This window comes from Heterocephalus glaber, unplaced genomic scaffold (assembly GCF_053883595.1).
Source record: "Heterocephalus glaber isolate CG9 unplaced genomic scaffold, H.glaber_assembly_v1.0 deba00001472, whole genome shotgun sequence".
NCBI lineage: Eukaryota > Metazoa > Chordata > Mammalia > Rodentia > Bathyergidae > Heterocephalus > Heterocephalus glaber.
Genome location: NW_028258315.1, coordinates 90,825,920 through 90,851,206, shown reverse-complemented (window position 1 = coordinate 90,851,206; position 25,287 = coordinate 90,825,920). Strand labels below are relative to the sequence as shown.

Here is a 25,287-nt window from a genome sequence, read left to right as displayed (position 1 = left end):
TACGCATACATGTACACATAGATTTGCTGGGAGGAATGGCCTGTCATGGTTATAGAGGCTGCCAAGTCCCGTGTCTGTCTCTGCACACTGGAGACATAGGAGAGCTGGTGATGTAGTTGTCTGAGACTGAAGACCTGAGACCCAGGGAAGCCAGTGGTCTGAGTTTCAGTCTGAGGGCAGGAAAGATGGATGTCCCAGCTGAAGCAGACAGGCAGAGAGAGAATTCAACTTCCCTCCACCTCTTGTTCTTTTGGGCTCTCACTGATTGGGTGACAGCCACCTACCTACACTGGATGGACAGTCCACCAGTTCAGATGCTAATCTCTGCAAGAACACTGTCACAGATACACTTAGGAATGAATATCTGAGCATCTCGTGGGCCAGTCTAGTTCGCACATAGAAGTTCACCTCGTAAAGGTGCTCCCGGATGGCTGTTGAGTCCCAGATGGAAGGTTGACTGGAAACCGGCTGAGAATAAACATCAAAAAGGGTATGGATGTCATGAAACATTTTCATTCCTTCAAGGAACTTTTCTTTTCATTCGCAGAGGTTAGTTGCCATGAACATGCCTCTCAACAGTGATGGAACAGTCATGTTTAACGCAACCCTGTTTGCTTTGGTCCGAACAGCTCTCAAGATCAAGACTGAAGGTGAGCGTCCTGTGGAGGGAGGGCGGGTGGTGGAAGGAGGAGACGTGACCCCCCCCCCACCTTGGTTCTCCTGTCTGGGCTCTGTCTCCGTGGAGGAGACACCCCGGGAAGGGGTGCTGAGTCTGGCGAGAGTGTCTCTGCCAGGGCAGCTGGCCCCCCCGCCCTCGCATTCTTTCTGTCCTTCCTTTCAGCCTCTCTTTGTTCTAGAATGTTTTGAACTGACCCGTCCACTGCTTACGACACAGCAGGAGAAATAGGCAAGGTTATCAGGGAGGAGACAGGGCTGTCACAAATGGATTTGCTCCAGCTGGCCCTGACTAGCGTGTGACTTACTGCTCTGAACTGTAGCTCCTTTCTTTGTAAAAAGGAAACCAAACACATCTGTGCCAGGAAAGTCCTGAGCATGCTTGAGGCGAAGTCTGCAGAAGGCCCTGTGTGTGCGGAGTGCACAGAGTCAGCCCTTGAAGAGTACTGGTGGGGTCCATGTCTTCCCTGCTGGGCCCTCGCCTTTATGCCGGGTGAGCCCTGCCCACGCCTGGCCAGACAGGTGCTGGAGTGTGTGCCCTGAGCGTGGCTCGATGGCTATGTCAGAGGTTGAATGCAAAGCAGGTCACAGCAGGCTGGGAGAAGCAGAGGAGAGGAGAGAAGAAGCAGGCCAGGTCAGGGGACAGATGTGTTCCACCCCCTGGAGCTGTCCAGCAAAGCCAGTGTCTTACAGTCCAGCCTGTGGCTTCGGTGGCTTGCTTGTCTGTTCGTAGCCACAGGCTGGCATCAGTAAGGGCTCCAGAAGGCGGGCTGGTCTTCTCCACTGACGTGTTAGATGAGAAGACAACATCAGCCTGTACAGGGAAGGGCACGGTTACATGGCACGGATGGGTATGTACAGCAGGAACTGGCAGGAGTGTTACTTGGGTGAGGGTTAGGCCACACCATCACAGGCTGGGAACAGTGGGAAGGGAGCCCTGTGGGCGGGCGGGCTGGAGAGCAGGAGTTGAGGAACGGAAACAAGGCTTGTTTCCCCCTTTTGCTTTTTGGATTCAGGGAACCTGGAACAAGCTAATGAAGAACTTCGAGCTGTGATAAAGAAAATCTGGAAGAAAACCAGCATGAAACTGCTCGACCAAGTTGTCCCTCCTGCTGGTGGTCAGTGTAATCTGTTTCCTGATGAGTTCTTGGCCGCAGTGTTGGTTTTAGTGATAGCATCTCCAGAAAACCCAGAGAGTATTTGCAGAATGCATTCTGCGTAGAGTTAGGCCAGCAGCTGAAGGGTTGTTTAGGGGTAAGATGCAGACCCTTCAGGCAGAGAAGGCTTCTGTAGGGAGGGAACCAAGACACCACATGGCCAGAGCAGGGGTTTGCTTGTTGGTGGAGGAATTCGTGTTAGAGCATAAGGTTGCTGCTGCAAAACAAAAAGGCTATATGTTTAGTCCAAAAAGAAATATTACTTGAAACTAGCTTCCAGCTATACTTCAACATTTTGTTGGAAACTTCTCCTGAAAAAGTTTTTAGGAAGTAGTAATTTAGACACGTTCTTATCAAGGCTGGATTTACTACCAAGTGTGTCCTTGTAATAAGGTAGAATTTAGAGTACAGACAGAACTAACAAAGCATGCTTATTTTCCTTTTGTTATCTACCACAAATTAACTGACTAAACTTTTTTGAATTTATATATATAACATATATGTGATATATATTTATATATATGAACACACGTTTTTTTCCATTTTTCTCTAAGTACACATAGAAGTTGAGGTGGTTTACAGACTGTTTTGTTTTCAAGTTTTAAAGGTGCAGAATCTGTTCATCCAGTGCCACCCCTGCAGCATTTTAGCCCACCTTTTGCCAGGACATATGAAAACCATCTGGTGACCGCAGTAACCAGTGGAAATTTTATAACGTCGCTGCTCCTGCAGCTTGCAGGGGTGCTCCAGCTCAGGTCTGGAAGCTGCCTCTGGAACCCAGTCCAGCACACTGGCCATGGCCTCTGCTGAGAAGCTGACAGCCTGTGGCCCTTAGGGGACCCTGAGCAGCACAGTAGCCAGCTCTGCTCCTCAGCAGGAAGTGAGAAGCAATGTGAGCTCTTGTCACCGAAGCGAGCCATCCACAGCTGGCATGGGCACCAGACTGAAGCTGGAGAAAATGACCCAGAAAGAAACGCTAAACAGGAACAAGACAAAACTCCCGCTTAGAGAACCCCCGCCCCAGAGACCTGATACTGCACGTTTAAAACTCCTCTTTGGTTTCCGTTCTTTTCTTTCAGCTGCACGTCCAGGTGCTCGCATGGCTTAGAGGAACTGCTTTCAAAATTGTTGTAACCATGTGCTCGAGCTTTTTCTGCAGCCTCCATTCCTTTCAACTCTCAGTCTTTCAGAATATTCTGAAGCAATTCTGTTTTAGGGTGGTGGCATGGAATCAGAGTTATCTCTCATCAGCTATATTCCCCTACAATGTTTCTTGAAATACAGATGCATGCTTCAGAATAGCCGGCTGTCCCTGTCGATGGAAACCTTGCTCCCTGAGCCCGAGGAGCCTGCTCCTCTCTTGGTTCACCTCATTCCTCTCTTGAAACCCTGCCTTCCTTGTGGCCGGCCCTAGCCTCGCACTCACACCCATCACGAGCTCTGCTCGGAGAGAGTCTGCGTTGCTGTGAAACATCATTCCCTCGCACCTCACTGGACAGAGTCCGGAAGTTGGCTCGATAGCTAAGAGCCTTTCCTTTGAAACTTGTAGCTCCACCAAACTTCTCACGCAGGCTAGATATCCTCCCCCTCTCTCGGAGCAAAGCAGGGCCTGGCCTTTTCTCGCTGTCTCTTAGCCTGGATCAGGATTTAGGATGGTCAGTGCTGATCTGTTCCACTGGGGCACCAAGAGGACCCGTGACACCTGCGAAGGGGAAATGTTTCAGAAGTTCAGCAGACAGTGTTTATTCAGGGGCGAGGGTCGTGCTTCTCCGGGTCGAATCCCGTGTAGGTGCTACTGCTCCTGAAGATGAAAAAGGCAGCGACATTCAGGCTTCCGTGGGCAGTTTCAGATAGGGTCTTATTATCTGTATTGATGACCTGCCTCTCTCTTTTTCTTATTTCATCTTCCAGTAGACCAGCATTCCCAACCTTTCATGCATCCTTGGCATGCTGAAAATGATTGCATTTTTATACATCCCTCTGGGGAGACAGATGGGCCCCCCAGAGGCTGAGGGGATCAGTGCCCCCCAACCCTGGAACCTGGTCAGGGGGCAGCAGCAGGAGCAAGGCCAGCCCCTGTCCCTGGTGTCAGAGTGTGGCAGGTGTGGGGTGCCCATGAAGCCCCTCCTGGCCCTGATGACAGAGCAGAAAGGGACGCTGGTCTCGGGAGACTTTGCCGTTGGAGATGTGACAGACGGATGTCACCAGGCCATCATGAGCCTGATAAAAGAGTGATCTCGGGAGGAGCTGAGGAGTGCGCGTCGGGAGCTTCCTTCTCCACTTTCAGTGGCCCAGACAGCTCCTCAGTCATGAGAGCGTCTCAGCTCAGCTCAGGTTCTCAGCTGCTCTCTACGGCATCCTCTGCAGTTGTGCAGACTGCCTCCCTTCTCTGTAAAAGCTTCCTCTCCTGAGAGACCTTCCTGCCTTTGGGTCGTCATCCCTTGAGCTGGGTCTCTGGCTCTTTAGCCCCGAAGAGCACACAGCTGACCCTGTTTCTCTCTCTAATCAGGAGCCCAGATGGCTTCACCACAGCCATTCCTTCTCTCTTTCCTTTTCTGTTCCGCTAGAGCTTTGACTCTTCTTTTCCTCAAAACTCTTCTTTGGGCCCAGTCTTCCAATTACCTCAGCTTCTCAGTGGAGACAACAAACTGGCCCTTGAATCCAGCCCTGCTGAGCTTTGGGTGGGCCTGCCTCTGCTCTAGAGGCCGAGAAGAGGTGAGGGTTAGGCCCACATTTGCTGGAAGCATCCTGGTATGGAAGGGAGTGGGCCTTTTGCAGATCGAGCTGGTGATTTCTCTGGGGGGCCCACAGGGATCCCTGGAGTACAAAAGACAGCGATGACACGGCAGGTGGAGAATCTCCCTGGGTCCCTGAATGTACTCACCGGGCAGTGGCCGGCCTGCTTCCTGTGGGTAGCCCAGGAAAGGCTGGGACAGCTCCAAAGAAGCAAGTGGCCAGTGTGGCCAGCAGCACTGTCCATGGACAGGTGGTAGGGATGAGAAGAGGACCCTGGCCTCCAGGAGGCACGGTGAGCTGGCTCAGCTGACCTGGGGAGGCCACGTAAGCTCTCTTCATCTCTCAGAGGCCATGAGACCCACGTGGATGCCTCCAACAGTGGGGTGTCCATAGGTGCCTAATCAGCAGGGCTAGCTACAGCTGATAATTCTAAAGGTACCGGGGGCCAAATGGGCAGAGGCTAGAGAGCAGAGCAAGGGACATAGCACGTACCAAAGCCAGGCCCCTTCCCCAAGACAGCTTTTTCACCCTTGTAACATGGAGCAGCTTCTGACAAGGAGGGCTGAAGAGGCCGCCCACAGCGGCCTAGCAGTCTCCAGTTGGCGTCACTGCCCACGGGGCACTAAACTAAGCTCATCCGGGATTCACTAGTGAATGTAGCAGGTACCAGTGACCCCAGCCCGTCATGTGCTCGTATCCATTTCAGTGCGTGCTGCTGTTGACAAGCTGTTAAAATAACAGGATCTCTGCTGGCTTGTGGTTGTGCGGTGCACGGCACCGAGAACAGCTCAGGCCAGGGGCTGTGCTGCATGTGCCTCCTCTCACACTTGCTTCACAGCTCCTCTAAGAGATGGGTCCTCATTTTACAGACGAGAACGCAAGTGCAGGTTGGTTGAGCCCTGTGTCTTGTTCAGCATGTGACTCTTGTGGGGCAGCTTGGTCAGAAGCCTGAGAAGCTGCAGCCATTCCTCCTTCCAGCCTCTGCAAGTCAGTGGCCCTTGATCCCGGGCCGCTGGGGCGGCCCTGAGCTTTCCACCCAGGAGAACTCAGCACCTTGAGGATCTGGTGCAGGCACCTCTGGGAGACCTGGGAGCACATTGACATCTCCAAGGTGGTTTACCACGGGACAGCCAGAGCCTCTATTCTGCCTCATGCATCACCTTCACAGTTGTCAGCAGAGTTCTGATTCCCCGGGAACACATGTTGGAGGTTGTTTCTGAACAAAGCAGAAATAAGCCCAGCTCAACTTTGCGGTTAGTTGGAGCTGTCACTGCAGTGCAGAAAACCATTAATTCTGAATAACAGACCAAGAAATGGTCTGTGGAGCTTATTGGCAGAGATTATGTGTGAAAATCTGGATCTGCAGTCACTTTTCTGAACTTTCCTTTCCTTCTGAGCTTTTATGTCACCTTTCTAGGTATCTATCTTGAGACATAGGGATTTGGATGTTTAATTGCCCTTGATGTTTATGGTAATTACACATCCAAATCTCTGTGCACGGGGGTGAAAACATGACCCACGAAACCTTTTCTTTTTTTGTAATTTTTTAATTTTAAGTAAATAACCAAAATAACATTTCATAGTGTTACTAATCTGCTGCTCTGTATATGACACATATATAATACTTTCTGCAACTTTGAGTATCAGTTCATTTAACTGACTCTAATTCTGAGCTTTGCAAAGCCTTGCTTTTTGTTAGATGAAGCGTCCCAAGTTATAGGCTGACGACTCAATGCCATCTGCACTGTCCCGCTCCACCCTACCCTGCCCCAGCCAGAAGCAAGTGTGTAGGCCCCTGGTCCAAATGTGCTGATTCGGGAGAGCTGTGTCTGGTCTCTCCGTTTAGATGATGAGGTAACCGTGGGGAAGTTCTATGCCACTTTCCTGATACAGGACTACTTTAGGAAATTCAAGAAACGGAAAGAACAAGGATTGGTGGGAAAATACCCTGCGAAGAACACCACAATTGCCCTACAGGTGAATTGTCCTCTTGTTCTGTTTCCTCTTTTCACTAACAATGTTACAAACTTATTTGAAATACTAGAGAGCTGACTATTCGTGGTTGAGCAGTACCACAAGGATTTTGTTTAAACTGACATACTACCCACTCCCCCAAATGTGGACTAGCTATTTCTGGGCCACAAGGTAAGTGCTCCCCCTTTGCCTTCTCCACTGTGCCCTGCACCTGGTGCTGGCTGTCCGGCGCGCAGGGCCTCCAGGATGGCCATGGCAGGAGAGGAGCAAGCACTGGCCTCACGCCCGTGCCCTCCAGTCTTCTCCAGAGGCAGTGGCCTCCAGGCAGGGCCACCTTGCCACAGCCCTGGGCTCATGGTCTGGCTGCCCAGTGAACAGCTTTCCATCTGAACACAAGTGCTTTGTTTTGTTTCTGTTTGTTTCTTACCCCACTGCTTGTTGGTTTTTGGTTCATTTCAGTAACATTCATCACTTCCTAGTGTGTTCTGGGGTGTGTGTGTGTGTGTGTGTGTGTATGTGTGCACGCGTGCGCACGTGTGCCTGATGGCACATCTGTCTCTGTGTGCTGTCTCCTGATGGCCATGAGGCTTGCTGTGCAAGTGCTGCTCTGTCATGTCCAGGCTAGCCTCAGGGCTCCTGTCCCCTCCTCCTGCTCAGCCCCCTGCCCCGTGAGCCCCCAGAGTGTAACTGCGGCTTACAGGATTGATCCTCTGGTCCAACCAGGGTCCATGCATCCGAGGGATGTAGACTCCTGGGTAAGCCCAAAGTTCTCCAGAAGCTGGTGTGTGGAAGGGAAAGGAGTCGCAATGGAGACTTGCAGGAAAGGAGGCTAGGAAAATAGTTTGTGGTCATTGATGGAGAAATCAGGGCAAAGAAGGATGGTGGAAATATACTAAGAACAGGAAAAATGGAACTACCGAGCTCAGCAAGCAAGCAGAAATAAATCACCATCACTTCTGCCACCTGGGGTGTTTTAAGACCATTGTGAATAAGATAAAGAAATATTTCCTCTTGTTTTTAGGTTTACACCAAGTTACTTTTATGTCCTTGTTGTCTCATGTCTTCAGTGTGACCTTGTAGGTGCTAATATGGTTTAACATGGAATAGTCCTTCACTCTTTCCAGAGAAAAATGCCTGGCGTTGTTCGGTGTTCAGAGTGATGGCAACTATGGAAGTGAGGGCTTGTCTGTGATCTTGCCATGAGAGAGAATATGCATATGAACGACAGTGAATAAGGACGGTGGGGTGCGTGTGTATCTGGCAGTTTAGTAGATGACCTTGAGTGACGTGACCGGCTGATTCATGGTGAAATCTCTGCCTGCCTGCACAGCCGCAGTGGGGAGGGAACAGGCCCACGGGAGGACAGTGAATCCCACCGCAGACACTCTCTGACCTTGTTTCTATGACCACGTGTCCTTTCAGTAGCTCGGGGGGTCACGGGCACAGTCGAGTGGCTTGTTGCCATCTTAGATCGTAGGATTGGAGTTAAATTCCTTCACTTTCCGTTGATCTGGTTTGTAAAACTGACAACTTCCTTCCTGGATTGCGGTTCACAACTAGCCTTAGACTGAAAAGATATGTTTGCAAATCTGAACAGATTTCTAGTTTATACATCCTTGGGACCACCATGGCCAAACTGACCACCAGGAGAGGGAGAGCTTAACATGCTTCTGAAGGCTGTTCCCTCAGGTAGCCCTCTGCCCGGATGAAGAGGCTGGCCGGATTCTGAGTTCTGTGGGTGTCCTCAGCTTAGATGGAACTGCTTGCTATTCTAGGAGCCTAGTTGGTGGGACTTTCTGGAATGAAAACATATCTTTATCGATGCCTTGTCTCATAATTTACAGTAATTAGCTTAGCTTTGTGTCATGAGACCCTCATTTTCCTGTGGAAGGCAGGGATGATGACCACGTGGATACAGTTATTCATACCCTCCTGAACTCCAAGACTTCCCAATTAGGTAGCTTCGGTGCTTGCTCTGGTGACTGAGGAATACAAATGAATATATATATATATATATATATATATATATATATATATATATAATGTTTTGATGTTTTTGAAACTCACATAAATAACACATGGCTGAGTAATTACATTTGCTATAATGGGATTTACCAAGTCTAAAGTTAACAGTTCAAATGGGGCTAATGCTACGTCTATAGGTTGTGGGTTAAAGATTATTATATTGTGTTAAAATAATGTTGAGGGGTTTTTTGTCATAAACATTTTTCATTTTATTGTTTATAGAAAGAGCTTTATTTCCTTGGTGGAATTCAAATATTTCTAGTTAGATGGTACCAACACAATTTCACATGGTTCCACTGGGAGTCGAGGCTAAGTCTATAATTTATGTTGAGTACACAGCCTAGAAAATTAAGTTGTGTTCATAATCTTGACAGATATATTCTGAAAATGCATTTGATTCTGAAACAAGCATTAAAAATAGAAAAAATTTGTCTCCTTGAAGGATAATTCTAATTACATTTTTGGCTTCCTAGGCTATGGAAATGGCTTTAAATGTGATTTGTTACTCCACATTTAATTAGCATGAGGAGGCTTTCCTTTCTGTATGATGAAATATTGCATTACGATGTAGTAGTTAATGAAACGGTGTCAGCAGCAGGAGGACTGTGCTGGCTGTGCAACTAGGAAAGAAACACGTCTTTGAGGAAGCCCCTGAGGGTGGGCACGGCTTGGTGAGAAGGGGAGGACTCGATTCTCCCCCTGACTCAGGGCCGCACAGCTCCCAGACTGAATGCTGATGGGCAGTCGGTGTGGTATCGCAGTGAGCAGAAGGGAGACGTGGGCATGTGCGTGTTTGTGCAGCGGAGAGTGCAGTCTGCCTGAACAGCTTTCAGAACTGGCCCCAGTTCTCTGCACCCCATCCCATGTGCCATGGAAGGGCTTCCAGGGGCACACAGACGTGCTGTGGTTCTGAACCCCATGGGTCTCATCTGATGTCCATCTGACTGGACCAGCTGCAGCATTGCCTTCTTCACGAGGAGGGAATGGCTTGGGGTCTCCTGCCTCCATGTGGAGCGAGAAGGTTGGCATCCGGTGTTCTCTGGCCTCCGTGATCTGAATGAGTGTGCCACTTCCATCCATCTGTCCATCCATCCTCACCCTTAAACCTGCCTTCTCTCCAGCCCCTCCACAGAGGGAGCCAGGGAGAAGCTGCATCAGGCCTTTTAATTTTCTCCCACTCATCTCCCACACACCATGATCCTTTAGTTTGACCCAGCATTTGCTCTTCATCCATTTTGCTACATCCAAGTAACCTGCACGTTTCCACAAGAAGCAGAGAAATACAGGAACACAGCCCTGTAGCCGCTGAAAGTCTCAGTCCCTTCCTTCCACCTGACATAACCCTATTGCACCTTCCAGATGAGGACTTCTGTGCAGGTTCCACGCGCTAGTCTGTCTATCGTCCCGTCCATAAGACAAAAGATCCCAAAGTGGGGACAGTTCTGTTCATTTCCAACACGCAAGCATTTCCTTTATTCTGGTGGGGTCCAAGGAAGACTCCCCCACATTCTGGATGGGAGCCTGCCCTTCTAATCTGGAAGGAAAAATTCTAGAAGGATACTGTCCTTTTTTCACCTGTTTGGAAGTTGAGTTTATGAAGAATGATATTTCTAGCTATGCAGAATTAAGTTCTCAGGTTGAATGATTTTACGGCCTGTGCCCCACCAGCAGGTGGATTAGGGGAGGATGTGGGCACTAAAACTAAATCGAATGACTCTTGGTCTGCAACGTGCCCTCGATATAGATTGCTAGGGAGGCTCGGTGCATAGAGACAGAAGATGGGATCCTCTCAGAGATTTCACCTGTGGAGAATCCTGTTATCTTGTCACCATAGTTTGAAAAGTAGTGAGATTCTTTTTTCCTTTTTAAAAGCATGATTCCACCTAAAGCCATAAAAGGGCTCTTTTTACATTTCTTCCTTTTTTAATCTAAGAGGAGAAGAGATGCTAACAGATGAGATTTCACTGGCTGATTCATTTGTTTCAGATGCTTGAACGGATGCTTTAGAGTTTTCTCCCTGAGCTACGGCACCAAGCTGGTTAGTCGGAAGGCACTTGTGGCTAAGGCCTTGGAAGGGCAAATTCTCACATGGGCTTATTTCTACTGACACAGCATTTCGGGAGAAATGCAGGCAAGAGCAAACCCAAGGCCCCGGGGAGACCCCTTCCAAGCAAGGCACTCCTCTGGAAGGCAGAAGTGGGACCTTGGCTCATCCGAGGAGCCATGGCTGCCTGTCACGGACACTGCTCACGGTGGCTTCTTTTCATGAAAGGGAACATGCAAGTGTTAACAGTTTTCCCTTCCAAGCAGAGACTCAGAGAAAGGGAAAGAGTGAGAGAGAGCAAAGGAGAGGGGCAGCTGCCCCACAAAGAAATGAAATGAACACAACTTCCTGATGCTGGCCAGTAACAAAAGAAATATACATATATAATAAAAAGAATAAGCAGACCTGCCCAAGGTGGGCAGCGGACTCTGATCCGAAGTCGTGCATCCCTAGTTTGCCCGAACTCCCAAAGACTGGCAGGCCCCTTGGCGCTGAGCTGACAGAGTTCCTTTTATATGCCAAAACGTCACGACCTCCTGACTGCCTGGCCAGGCCCGCTGCAGTGACCCAGTGCAGAATGCAGTGAGAAATGGCCAGGCCAGAAATCTCAGATGCACCCATTGAAACTAACATACACCCGCATGCCAAAACCAGTCCAGGCAACACCTCAGGTTCCATCTTACTGTGTCCACAGGAAATGCCGCCATACCCAAACCTCATCTAACATTGTTCGTCTTTAATTCGTGCTCAGAACCAGTCTGGGGATGCCTCTTTGGAAGCAGTATGGTCTAGTTTCAAGGACACCAGGAGCCAGGGAACCTGGGTTCTAGTCCCAGCTCCAGTGTTTACTTGCTGTGTGACCTTGGGCAAGACACTTAACCTCTCTGTGCCTCAGTTTCCCCATCTGTAAAATGGGGGTACTAATGTCGACCTACCTCACAGGGCTGTTGTGAGGAATAGCTAAGTGATTGTAAAGCACTTTGAACGTATAGTTGCTTATTGTTAAGACTACAACAATAATAATATCATATGCCTGTTTACTACCAGAACTTCAAGAAATTCTTATTTTCCTTTTATCTCCTTTTTGTTCTGTACTGTAGTTGTCCATTGAAAAAGAGAATTTGCCCCTTTTTAAGCTATATAAGCAATGCACAAAGGGTGTAAATGGCAGTAATTCAGCAGGTTGCATTCTCACATTGAAAGAACAGCAGATTTTTGCCCAAGAAGTTGGCTGATGAGGGTACCTGATCTCAAATTCTCAGCTGATCTCAAGTAGGCGTCAAAGAGTCCATCCTCTGATGCCGAGCCCAAGATGCTCAGAGTGGCCAAGGACGATTTTCAAATCAATCTTCAGAAGTAACCTAAGTGTGAAGGTCATGAGGAAGAATCAAAAAAATTCAAATCTCTGCACCGTGTAGAGAAGGCCAGAGCTTATGATCTCCTTCTACTTGCCCTGGTGTATGCCAGCTGGAGCAAGGGTGTGTGTGTGTGTGTGTGTGTGTGTGTGCACGCGTGTGTGTGTGCCGGGGGTAGAGAGTGAGGGGAGAGGTGCTCTGGGCAGCACTGCCTGGGCCCAAAGTGGTCCTTTCTCCAAGCATCCAGGGAGGGCAGGAGCCTAGAAGGCCAGGCAGCAGGTGGAGGCAGCGGCCCCGTGGGAAGCACACTCCCCTCGTGCCTGTCCTAGGCTGACTGGCAGGGTCCTGCGCAGCCTCGAGGCCTTCTCCAGCGCTGTCTCTGTGCCCATGACACTTGCCTCGTGGCCACACTGGCGTACCACGCCAAGTGGCTTGACCTTCCTGAAGCTGCGTGGACCTAGTTGCCTTGCTATGGAGCCGGGCCTAGCTCCAGCTCTGCTCCCCCTTGTGTAGACTGTAGTAAGTCTAGGCGCTCCCCATGGGTTTTGTGGACTCTCATGGCTGAGTCTGAGGGCCTGGCCACAGTTTTGCTGCTTCCAGCCCAGCCCTGTATGTGGAGACTTGGTGGCTAGGCTGAAAGCCAGGCAGCATGCCCCAGTATGGCTGGTCACTTGGAAGATGTAAGCAGGCCTGTGTCCATAGCTGTGGTCCCTAGCAGCTCGATCTCCTGCTCCCTGCCAGGGTCTTCCCCTTCACTCCTCTCCCAGATTCCTCTGTGATCCAGCAATCAAAGGGCTAATGCCTGGCTTAGCAGGGGACTTCTGGGACCTTGCTCTGCTCTGATTGGCAGTACGTGGCCCACTTCTGCTCTGCTTGGGCAGTACACGGGTGCATTAGGGTTCAAGAATCTATTGACAATTGCTGTACTGTCCCTGAAAGGGAAGCTGGTCAGTACCGCAAGCACAGGTGAGAAGCTGAGCCCCCCAGACAAGTGACTCCTGTGTTTGTCTCTGACCCACTGCAGAGCTAAGGACGGTATGTGCTCATCCCTGGCTTCAAGGGCCAGTGTGAACAGCTGTGAGTGGACCCATGTGTACCAGAAAAGCCCTGAACGTTCCAGCGGGTGAGGCTGCACTCACCTTTCTCCACATACCTTGCACATAAATCTGGAAAATGGCAGCTTTCTAGATAGGATTGAGGGCATGATTTAAAGGACCCAAGAGGACCCTGCCCCACTTGGGCATGGCTACATTGCTGAGAGCAGCATTGGCTGGTTGACACCGAAGCGTGCTTTATGAAAAAAAACTAGAATCATAGGGCCACTGCTAGCTCCCGCTTGCAAGGGAAGCAAGGCTTCCTGAAACTTGGTTCATAGGTGCAGAGAGAGCTCTGTCATTTCCCTTCAAATCCTAGTGGAATAGTGTAGCTTTCAGTGTAGTAGAAGCTGTAAGAGACTGCTCAAGTTTGTTATTTAAAATCTTCACAGGCACACACACAGCAAACTTTGTACCCAGCACCAGAATCCAAAGTGCTAAACTCTAAAGCTCCTGGGTAAAGGAAGTGGCACAGGCCAGTGTCTATCCCAGGGGAGCAAAAGGAAGATTAGGCAGCAGGCACTTCTCAAATAGTACCAGAGACTATGGTACGATCCAGTTAAAACTAAGCCATAGGGTTATCCCTATTTTATATGCTTTCTGGAAGCAGGAAGATTGTTCCACTCAGAAGAGTAATTGTTATGTTAAAAAAAATCTTTGAAAAGGTAGAATCAATGAAGAGAAGTTAAGGCAAGTTATACAGTAGTGAAAATCTTCCTTGTAGCATAGTATTTAATAATATAAACCTAGTATCCCTCAGTGACCTAGATGTATCATGGTTCAGTTACCTAAATAAAACTTATGAGTTCCAGAGTAGTTAAGTTGATACCTGGTAAATTTGTCTTCCTTGGCACGTGTTAGAGAAGTGGCTCTTAGGAGTATGGAAGGGCACATCGTCCTGAGCACAGTAGAGACAGCCCAGCTAGACATGCTGGAGGCCAGCCGGACAGGCCACAGGAAGGACAGGAGTGGAGAAAGGTGAGCAGAACCAAGGAACAGGACATGGGGAAAGTCTGACGTCTGGTTGCGCCTGTCAGGCTAGGCTGGTCAGCAGTTCTCGGACTTTTTGGTCTTACGGCCTTTTTCTATTCTTAAGAATTCTTGAGAACCCTTGTATAAGAATATTTAGTGTCTTAGAAATTAAAACAAATTTTTAAAAACACAAGAATATGCAAGCACAAACACACCAAGGTAAAGATACATCACATCATGTCGCCTTTGAAAAACCTCATGGGCTCGCATACGAGAATGAGAGTGTACAAGGCAAAGAGCATCAAGCAGTATGCAAATGACAGTGATCTGGTAGACCCCTGAAGGTATCTTGGGACACCCCAAGGTCTTTGGATCGTGCCTCGGAGATCACTGGTCTAGGGGAATAATCCAAAACCCCCTGAAAAGCAGAGGGTGCTGGAGTCTTTTGTGATCCAGTGTTCCGGAGGCCCCTGTCTGGTGGCACTGTCCCTAAGTGGAACCCTTCGACTCTCCAGCCTGCTCACCCAGACACGAGGCTGCCTGTGCCCATGTGTCCAGCTAAGTTCTGGCTGGGAATCCTGTGGTGTGGCCAGATCTCAGTACCTATGCTATCCTGGAGGAAAGATGGCCTGAGTTAGTGCGTAGAGGAGACTGTTTAAAAACCTCATCTCCTCCAAGTGGCACACCTGAATCTGTGCCAGACTTAGGACAAGTTGCAGTGACAACTTGTGATTGTTTTCACTTCTATGCTCATATAGTGAGAGCTCTGCTATTTAGTCAAAAGGAGGATCACTTTGAGACTCCATACCCACATTCTTCCCCAACAGATGCAAGTGGCTTTGTCTTGCTGATGGTCAAGGTGGGAGTTTGGGAGAGGTTCTGCTAGTATAGCATCATGGGATGCGCAGGCCTAGTGAGCAGGGTCCTCGCTGGGCCTTTCACTAGCGTGGGTACATGAGGTTACCAGACAGGCATCATCTCGGCCCGTCCTTCCTCCCGGGATCTAGCACAGTGGTGGTGAACCTATGGCACACGTGCTTCAGTGGGATATTTGTATCAGTAAAAGCTCTAAAAGGTTCACCATCACTGGTCTAGCAGAATATCAGTATATGGCTCATGACAATAGGAGGACCATGCTGTCACAATGGAGTCGTGATCTACAGCTTCTGCCAAGCCTAAATTTTATGTAATGCTCTCTCACTTTCAAGAAACCAACGAGAATTCATCTTGTTTTCCTGTTAGAACTACAACCAAAAATCAAGGTAGAGGGTACGGGGCACATCTGAGTGGTAGAGCGCTTGCATAGTGTGCCCAAGGCCCCGGGTTTGAGCCCTAGCACCAGAGAGAGAGAAATCAAGGTGGAGCTGAAACAGGTCTCTCATCAGATCGTTCCCAGGGAAAGCCATAGATTACTTTAAATATTTTTGTTTTTCCATTTCCTTCAGCCATACAGCCAAGTGCTGCTACTACCAGGGAAACTCCTGGGGGAAATGTTATTGCTGACGTTTCAGTGAGAGTCGGAATCTGTGGATGACTAACGGAGTGTGTGCCCATGATTCTAACCCTTTGTATCTGACACGAGGACTACGGACACAAAGGCCACACGGTGACATTCTCCCTGGAGGAGGGCAGTGACAAAATCAGGGGTGTGTCTGTATGTGTGGAGGAGGCAGAGGACAGCTCATAGATGAGCAAGTGTATGCTGTAAGAGCTTAATCTCCAGTTCTTTCCCCTCTCGGAGCTAGTCTGACATTGTTCCCTCTGGCGGGGTGCAGGCCAGCTCCTGTGAAAGAGTTAACCAGAAGTTGTCCTTAGCGAGATGACTGTGTGCAGGGCTGGTCTTGGCTGAGGGAAGCCTGCCTGCTGATGAGGAGCAGGCTCTCTGGCCGGAGTCTGCGAGCCTGGCGCCCATATCCTGAAGATGGATGACCCAGCCCAGTCCCGGCTGGAAACTTGCCTGTCTTTTCTCCACTGCTACAGCGTAGGTTCGGGCTGGTCTTGGGGTGTTTGTGTGTGTGTGTGTGGTGGTCTGAGAGCTTCAGGTGACTACTGTGTCTGATAGAGCCAGTTTAGGGAGACAGGCAGAGAAGGCCTTTCAGATGCCTCCAGGGAGGAGAACTGAACCCTAAAAGTAAGCAAGAGAAAGAAAGGTCAATGAGTATTCATATTTGATGTCAAAATGCCATACTGTTATGCTGTTGCTTTAGAAATGTTTAGAGAGATTTTCTAGATTTTTTGGTGACTTAATCATTGAGTAGAGTAAGTATCTATAAAATTCCAATCAAATGGTGTCTAAAATTTAAAGCATCAGTCTACAGGCAAAGCGCCAACATTTCTTTTTAAAAAAAAAATTTATGATAACATCTAGCATTTTAAAAGCAACCAGAACCTAGGCTTGATTCTGTTTAATATTTTATAAGATTGGACATCTTAAAACAAGTCAATGATATTTATATTTTATAGTAATTCTGAGTTTATTCGAAACCATAATTCTACTGTGATATTAATGGAATGACTTTTTATGGCTTTGTGTTGGTTTAAGTGCTAATGACCACATTTCAAATCAAAGTAATATTTTGCAGAGGTGAACACAGACGTGAAGTATGAACGAATGATAATTTTACTGATTGTAAAGTGTTTATTTCATGAAAAAAAGTGGTTTTTAGGGTGGTGAAAGAACAAATAATTTTTTTCAAGGGTTCAAGTCAGTTGTTTGTACTTTTAGGAACCGAAATTTGTGCCTATGGAATTTTTGGAGCAGCCTAAGCTACCTTTTAGCTTGGTATGTGTGCTAGAAAAACTTCATCATCATGTTTTGTGATATGTAATAAATTCAGGGTGCTGTGCTTAAGCTTCATTTCAATTCTAGTTTGGGAACATCTGTATCCTCCACCCCACCCTGGGTCGCGTGTGAAAGAGCTGAGTCGCTGTCGACTCTTACCAGGTGTGCTTTGTCCTGCGTGTAACAAACAAACTAGAGTCATGATTTCTAAACTTCTGCTTTTATATCTGGGAAGAGTGATGCTTTCTCTCCTCCTCTTTTTAATGAATATGTTGTCATTATTTGTCTTGGGAAATGGTACCTTGGGCCACCTCTCAGCCTCCTTCGTGATTTATGTTGCAAGCCAAGTCCTCTGTCCCATGTCTGATTGCTGCATTATCTTGTTGACTGAATCCTAATCTTGTGTATCACTTGAAGACATGCTGGAGACAGTTTTTGTTTATATTATACAATCATGTTATATATGTATTTCAGTGAAATGTCAACCCATCAACAGAGGATGATGTTAAAAATTATCCAAATAAATAGTTTTCTATTTCTTTTACTCAGACCTAGTCCAGTCAGTTGAATGACAGTCACTAGGCTCTCTGCTGTTTAAACTCGGGAGTTTTCTTGGTCCCTGGTGCCTTGTAACATGGATTAACATGCATCATTTATTTGGGGGTGCTGATGGTAGTGGATTGTCATCCAGGTTTATTTTTGGAGACACCAACCGGTGTCTAAAGCCTTGTCTCTTCTTGTTTGAGCCTCAGATATGGAACAGAACTTTCTTTCCAGTTGATCCAAAATCAAACAATGAGACCCTTGTTTAGCTTATCATCCCTTGAAAATTGTACTCTAGGAAACTGAACGAATGCATCGCAGGCTCGTCCATCAGCCCTGCTGGGAACAGCCTTTCTCTATGTGCCTGCAGCTGAGCTGCATAAGACCTTCTACCGACATAACCTAGGGTCCCATCATGATACTTCCACAGAATGGCAGGTGGGTCTGCCTCAGAAGCAAATGGCTCCCCACGCTTCAGTGTGCTGAACTGAGAGAACTTGGAAGAGGGAAAGTGTGTGTCCCTGTGTGCACGCGTGTGCACGTGTGTGTCCTGTGCCTGTGATCATAGGGGCAGAAGAGTGAGAAGCAGCTTCGTGGATCACACCAAAAACATGGTTTGACCCTGGCACATGTCTGTCTGTCCCCTTCAAGACCACAGCACTTCTAGCCAGCAGCCTTGACACTTGGACTCCTGGCACCCCTTTGATCCCCCCCAGTTCACAAAACAGACCTGCTGTGCTCAGTTCACATCAGAGTTCAGGTCAGACTCTGCCGGTTGTCTCATTTCTAACACGGTCATCTCATAGCCCGAGTGTTCCTAAGGACAAGGCCATTGTATGAATGGCCTCCTGGGTAGTTCCTGTGCAGTTTTACATGCTGGATTAACGTCATCACCACTGGCATCTGCAGGTCAGTTTTGAGCATCCTCACACCAGAGGCCCCAGCCTGCTGGTTCTGGCAGCTACCAACCTTCCCCTCCCCTGCTCCACACCACTGCTGGACACCTGTCCTGTGGTCTGAATATCTCAGCTGTGCTCATCATGCTTTGTCGGTGTCCTCTGTGAGGTATTGAGGGAAAAGGGTAGGAGAGTGGGCTCCTCTCCCAAGGCCCCAGCACTCTGTGACCAGCTGGCCTTTGCAAACGTCCCTGACGCGGGGACCTCAGCTGCAAGGGAAGACCTGCGCACTCAACATCTTAGCTGCTCTGCCATTTCTCAGCAGCCGAGGAGCTGCTGGTAAATGAGGAGGCACTGCCTAGATAGAGGACCACAGACCTGGGGGCAGAAGGGAAATTCCCCTTTCGGATGCAAGACTTTTGTGGGAAAGGATAAAGCCCCTATCCGTCTGTAGGTCAGCATGTTGTTTTCTTCAAATCGGTGGCCAAAGCATCATCACTTTCTCAAAGCTGGAGACGGCACCTTTCCCCATCTGTAGTCCCTCAGCACTGCAGAATGTTTCCCTAACAAAGCTGTGAGTTTGAACAGTGCGGGCTTCTCACAGGCCCTATCCTAAAGATTTGGATGGAGTAAGGAAGGCCAGCTAAGAGGTCCTTAGGGCAATGCAGAACTTCTGAGGGGCCTGCAGGTCACCCAGGGGGTCTTGTGCTGCCTACAGAGGCCAGTGAACAGTTTTCAAGTTGTCATGGGCTTCAGAAGTATGGCCCCTCGTGTGGCAGACTGCAGGCCAGGGCACCACAGATAGCCATGGCAGCCCGCCTGCACAGCAGCCAGCTCTGTGTGCGTGTCAGTCGTTCTGTCGTGGTCCGAGTGTGCTGGTGATTGCAGTGTGTTGTGTCACTCACTTGTTTCATGCCTTTTCAGCAGAGCCAGTGACCATGATGCCTTCCTGGTCTGCTTGCTCCTCTGGCACCTGTACCTAGGCCGCCTCATCCCGGACGCAACTAGGGTGGACTTGTTGCCCTCCCTTTAGAATAGCCAGGCTATGCTCCCTACCCTGTTTGAGGCTCAGGAGATGCAGCCTGCAAGTGATCTTGCCAAAGACTGTCATTTAGATGGGGCCTACGCCCTTGGCCATGGCAGACAGACCCCCTACTACAAGCAAACAGGAAGTGCTTCCTGCGAGTGGGGGCGTTTGCAAAGGAGGTTACTCAGGAACAGGACCCTGTGATCCCCCCTAGTCACACCCAGCAACCCTTCGGCTGCTTTCAGTTATAGTCCATCAGTTCCTGGATTGGACTTTAGAGACTACTACTCCTCTCACCGCTGAATCAGGCAGGAGCAAATCCAAGCTCCAGGCTGAACGTAGGGCTCGTGTTGTCTAATCTGTTCTGCTGTTTTCATTGATCTAGGCAGGATTAAGGACACTGCATGACATTGGGCCAGAAATCCGGCGTGCTATATCCTGTGATTTGCAAGATGATGAGCCAGAGGAAAAGAGAGAAGAAGAAGATGTATTCAAAGTAATTATTCCACGCCTAGCTACACACTGGCCACCTGGATGTAGTGGGGCAGGGCTCTGGTGCGGTACTTAGTGATCCACAGACGAGTCTGGAGAGTGCAAACCAGCTGCAGGGTCCGGTGGGGCTTGAAAACATGTCCTCCCCACCCCCAGGCCTTCTCCACTCAGCAGGGCCTCTTCTAGGCTGGGCCAGCTCCTTCCCTGAGCGTCCTCTGCCCCTGGCTCTTAGCTGCTGAGGAGCTTGGCCACGGCCACTGGCCAGGGTGGAGGACCACCCTGGGTCCTTCAGCAGCTTCCCATGCTTCCGTCCTTCCCTGGGTCCTAAGCCCCCCGGGCCAAAGAGCATGCCCACTGCCCCACCCGGGGGCTGCGCCACCTCGACTCAGAGCAACTGGAAGAGCACACTCCAGTGGCAGATGAGAGCTTGCTCCCTGGCTCGGGAACCGGTAACCTTCCTCACGTCAGAGGGGCCAACTGCCACACGCACCAAATGCCACCCTGACCATTGAGACAGACTGTCCTGCAGCTTACCTAGAATTTGCTTTTCATGTAGAAAGAATGACCTAACATAGCTAGCCTGCATCAAATACTTGTTAAATTACCTGGTGTTGTCTCCCATTATTTTGCAGAGAAATGGTGCCCTGCTTGGAAACCATGTCAATCATGTTAATAGTGATAGGAGAGATTCCCTTCAGCAGACCAATACCACCCACCGTCCCCTGCATGTCCAAAGGCCTTCAATTCCACCTGCGAGTGATACTGAGAAACCGCTGTTTCCTCCAGCAGGAAATTCGGTGTGTCATAGCCGTCCTAACCGTAATTCCGTAGGAAAGCAAGTTCCCACCTCAACAAATGCCAATCTCAACAATGCCAACATGTCCAAAGCTGCCCATGGAAAGCGACCCAGCACTGGGGACCTTGAGCATGTGTCTGAAAATGGGCATCATTCCTCCCACAAGCACGACCGGGAGCCTCCAAGATGGTCCAGTATTAAAAGGTAACCTCGAAAATGTGTCTGTGCTGGTCACAGTATCCGCCTGTGTGGGAACTGTCTGTGGAGAGAGGTGTCGCTCTCCTCGGCCCCGACGCGCCCAGGAGAGCCCCGTGGGCATTCGTACTAGAACTGTGAGTTGCCCCCAAGCTGTGGCTTGTCCACACACCAGCCACCTGAGGGTCCTAAGAGAAAGAGCCGCCTGCCATCCTGTATCCTGCAGTGTGGGGTGACCTCCTAAGAGCAACACCCACAAAATCACCCCATCTCTGCAGCTGTGCCGAGATAGGCCGAGCCAGGGATTGGCAGATTTCCTCTGGAAAGGGCCAGAGAGCACAGTCTCTCTTGCAACTACTGAACTCTGCCGTTGCCGAGTATACTTCAGTGAACAGGTGCAGCTGTGTCCCCGTAAAACCATATGCATGGATGCCACAATCTGAATATATTCACGTCTGATGGAATATTTTTCTTTGCATTTTTTCCCATTCCCCTTGTAAGTGTAAAAACTGTCCCTGGCTGATGCACCATACAAAAGCCCACGTTCGGCAGGCACAGCTTAGTTAGTCCACCCCTTACTCCAGGAAGTCGCCTGATAGCTGCACTTTAAATGTTGTTGGAAATGTTTAACTTTTATTTTCTCCCTCCCTCTCATGTTGTGCCTTTCCTGGATAGAACGCGCTATTATGAAATGTACATTAGGTATGTGCTCATCGCCTGTGCTTTTGAGTTAAATACTGTGCTGTTTTGTCACCAACTGGCCTCTCCGAGTGCTGAGGAGTAAGGATAACTTCACGGTGCTGAGCAGCCCAGTAGATTTTCATATTCAGGGCTGTGGACTGGGGTTGGAGGTGGTGGTTTGTAACTGGCGGGCACCTGCCTGCTGTGCCCGGAGGCCCGAGTACCTGGGCTGCTCTGGCTGCTCTCTGCAGTCAGCTTAGGAAAAGTATGGCCCGAGCCTCCTGAAGACCAGGCACCAGGTTTCTCTGTCCTCACCCTGTGTCCCTCTCCCTGTGTGCTGCGTATTCTGCTGCGCATGTGTGGACAGAAGGATCATTTTGTTGGGGCAGGTGGGGCTGGGTCTTCATTTGCAGCACTGGGGCCTTGGCAGGACACAGGGAGTGGAGCACTCCAAGGGCGCCTGGTGGTTCTTCCTCTGGAGAAAGCATTGACACACCTGAGCCTGCCTAGGTTCTCTTGGGGCTTGAGGCCAGGAGGAGGCAGATTTCAGGGGGGTGGTGAGAGAGCCTGGGGCAGGGGGACCTTGTAAACAGAGCAGAAATTTCTGAGAGCCTCCCCTGTGACTGGATCCCAAGCTCGCCTTCCCTTCCGGGTTTGCTGTAGTGGGAAGTCAGTGGTAAGGAGGCCTCTTCCCTCAGGGCTGGGAGGTCACCCTGGGGTGGAGCAGGGGATAAGCACAGCCGGCCTGGGGGTCCAGGGTCCTTCCCCCAGCCGCCACTGCTGGACATGCGGTGCCCCACGTCCATCTTCTTGTCTGTCCTGCGCCTCGGCTCCAGCAAGCAGTTCCGCCTGGCAATGTTCAGGCTGTGGAAAGAGACCACACGCACGGAGCGTCCTTGCCAGAGGCCTGTCCCACCTGCTTGAGGCAGGGCTGCCTGGAGAGCAGCCAGGAGCTCCCAGGGAGGGCTCAGGCTCTCAGACCTCTGTCCCAACTGCAGGTCCGACTCAGGGGATGAGCAGTTCCCAACTATTTGCCGAGAGGACCCAGAGATACACGGGTACTTCAGGGACCCCCGCTGCTTGGGGGAGCAGGAGTACTTCAGTAGCGAGGAGTGCTATGAGGAAGACAGCTCTCCCACCTGGAGCAGGTGAGGGGCTCTGGCTTGGGCAGAGATCGGAGAGCTCCCCCCACCCAGCCCCTGCTGTCCCTGCATTCAGGGTTCCCTGAAAAGCAAAGCAGGAGCCCCAGCTCTATGCCAGGGGAGGGCAGGAGGTGGGAGGGACTGAGCAGGCGCTGGCATGTTTCACACCTGCCACGTTGTTTTACCAGGGAAAAGCTCCTGGGTGAGTTCACCCCTGTCCTGTAGAGCCCCATTTCTGAGAGATGAGTTGTTATTTAGCCGACCTGGGAGCTTCACCCTGGGGCTCTGTTGGCCTAGTGGCCTGGCTAGCCCCGTAGCTTGGCTGGGTCTCAGTGGACAGCGCCCGCTTCCTGTTCCCTTAGTAGGTTACAGAGCAGCATCCCTCTGCAGAGGCGGCTCTCCCAGCTTCTGTCTGGTAGAAAGAGTGTTGGTGGCTAAAACAGGCACTGTGCTTCAGAACACACAGCAAGCAGTGTAGAGTCTGCCACCCTCTTCCAGGCCTTTCCCTCCATCTCCCTCAAACACCTGACTCCCCCGAGCACTGATTCTGAGCCAGACGGGACCTGTGTTTCCTTCCCCACAGCCTTGCCCTTAGCCATCTCTGGTGGCCTTATTCCGCCAAACAAGCCACTTCATGGTACCTGCCGTGTGCTCCTCTCTTCAGCCTCTTCAGCTTGCCCTGACTCTGTGTGCTCCTGGCATTGTCTAAAGTTCTGTGGGTGTGGGAGCTGTGCTTCGGGCATAGTCTGGCACCTGCAGGAGGCAGACCCTTAGGACAGGGGTCTTGGGAGGACATGAGTGGGGGACGCTCAGGAGATGGGGCACTGTGACCCACATCTGGCTGGCCGGGGGTGGAAACCCAGCAGGCACTCATCGTAGGCCTCTAGGAGTCTTGAGCCCCCTGCCACAGCCCTTGCTCTCCACCTGGCGTCTTCTGTGACACAGGACTGCCTCGTCCGCTAGTCCTGCTGAGTCCAAGGGAGGGGAGTGGTGCTCGCTGCGCAGCATCTCATGTATGCCTTCTCTTTGGCCCCTTTCTGACCCGTAGGCAAAACTACAGCTGCTACAACAGGTACCTGGGCGGCACCACGGACTTCGAGAGGCCCCGAGGCTACCACCCACCCCAAGGCTGCTCGGAGGACGATGACTCGCCTGTCTGCTATGACTCTCGGAGATCTCCCCGGAGACGCCTACTACCTCCCACCCCCCCACGTGAGGCTGGATTTCTTGTTTTGGGTGAAGCCTCCCAGTGTGCCTGTGCCCCGACCACAGACCGGTCCCCTGGGTGGAGATCGCGTCATGTTCCCTTTTTCTCTCGTCCACTGTGATGGCGCTTGGGACACTCAAATGGTTACTGGCTCTCGGGGAAGAGAGGAGCAGTGTGGAACCCTACGCTCACACACACGGCAGCACGGACTTTCTGAGTGCACGGAATCGCCTTTGAGCTGGGCTCCATCCTGACAGGGGAGCGAGATGTCTGGGTGCTTTTGTTGTCTCAGCCCGGTCCCTCTCCTTGCCCAGGAAGCTGAGCGTCCGAGAGGGAAGGATGGGTGAGGTGTGGGGCCCCTTGCCCGGGCCTGTCTCACAAACCCTCGCTGTGCGGGAGGGAGCACTGGGGATCCTTGGTATCTGCCCCACCCCAGCTCCCACCCAGGGTTAGCCCCCCCCCCCCCCGCTCTGTGCCCCAGGTAAGCTGGTGCCCTGTGCTCAGGGGCAGGTTTGGCCCTTGGTGGTCACCTCCAGGATAGGCTGTCCCATTCCTGGACTGTCAAAGCCGGCCTGCAAGGGGCTCTCCTGCCTCTCTCCTGCAGAACTGATGATGGCGCTCTCAGGCCTGGGTCTCGCCACGCTGGGGAAAGATGTGCAGGCCCCTGCCAGCTCCCAGTATCTGGTTTAAATCTGAGCGTGTGGGCATCTGGGGGCTGGTTAATGAATACCCATTTCTGGGTTTTTGAGGAATGAAGTTTAATTTTGAGCAGCACTCTAATCAGTAACAAAAATAGCTGAGACAGGGTGGCTCCTGAGTGTGCCGACTGCTGGCAGGCAGAGCACGCTGGCTGGTGCCTGGAGCCCTGCGCTCACTTCAGCTATCACGGCCTGCTGGGGAGTGTCAACAGGCCCGTTTCCATGGTTAATATGTAATTGTGCAGCCCCAAACACATGCTGCTGAATGGAGCCAAACTGTACCTCTTAAATCCTGGAAGTATGCACAGGAGGGCCTGGCAAAGGCCCCCGCCCTGTGGTTTCCGCTTCCTTTGTCAGATCTATGCCTGTACCTCTTCGGCTGTCCACACAGCCCAGGGGACATGCGCATGGCCTTCTTTCCACAGATGGCCCAGCCCCAGTGCCAAGAGGAGCTTGGGCGAGCAGGAACGGCTGCCCTCTCCCTCTCTGAAGCGGGTAGCTTTGCTGACTGTCAGCTCAGACCTCGGGCAGCAACAGCCTGTCAGGCTGTGTTCTCTGCCACTGAGGCTTGACCTCCAGAGACTGACAAGGGGATGTAGGGACCTGTTTGGGACATGGAGAGGCACCATATGCATCCCATCTTGCTCTGAACTGGCTCTTGAGGTTGTGCTGGCAGGGAGGCCTGTCCTCTGCGGCACACTGTTACATGAGGGAAGGGTTCCTTCCTCAGTTAGGAGGTCCTAGCATGCCCCTCAGTGGGCATCGGGCCTGAGACATGACTGCCTGTCTTGCTCAT

The 25,287-nt window shown here is 50.7% G+C and overlaps 1 protein-coding gene across 12 annotated transcripts in view; it reads left to right on the top strand.

Annotated features, from left to right (window-relative positions):
* Cacna1d (calcium voltage-gated channel subunit alpha1 D) overlaps window positions 1–25,287 on the top strand; it is a 342,473-nt gene that overhangs the window by 312,733 nt on the left and 4,453 nt on the right. For 11 of the 12 annotated variants that reach the window (XM_087181506.1, XM_087181505.1, XM_087181511.1 and 8 more), the window contains 8 exons: window positions 548–650; window positions 1,692–1,793; window positions 6,415–6,545; window positions 19,666–19,776; window positions 20,405–20,772; window positions 21,439–21,465; window positions 22,443–22,592; window positions 23,635–23,798. In XM_087181506.1, the coding sequence (XP_087037632.1) occupies window positions 548–650; window positions 1,692–1,793; window positions 6,415–6,545; window positions 19,666–19,776; window positions 20,405–20,772; window positions 21,439–21,465; window positions 22,443–22,592; window positions 23,635–23,798 (1,156 nt within the window). The remainder of the gene's footprint in view (window positions 1–547; window positions 651–1,691; window positions 1,794–6,414; window positions 6,546–19,665; window positions 19,777–20,404; window positions 20,773–21,438; window positions 21,466–22,442; window positions 22,593–23,634; window positions 23,799–25,287) is intronic. The other variant, XM_021244013.2, reaches the window with a different exon arrangement.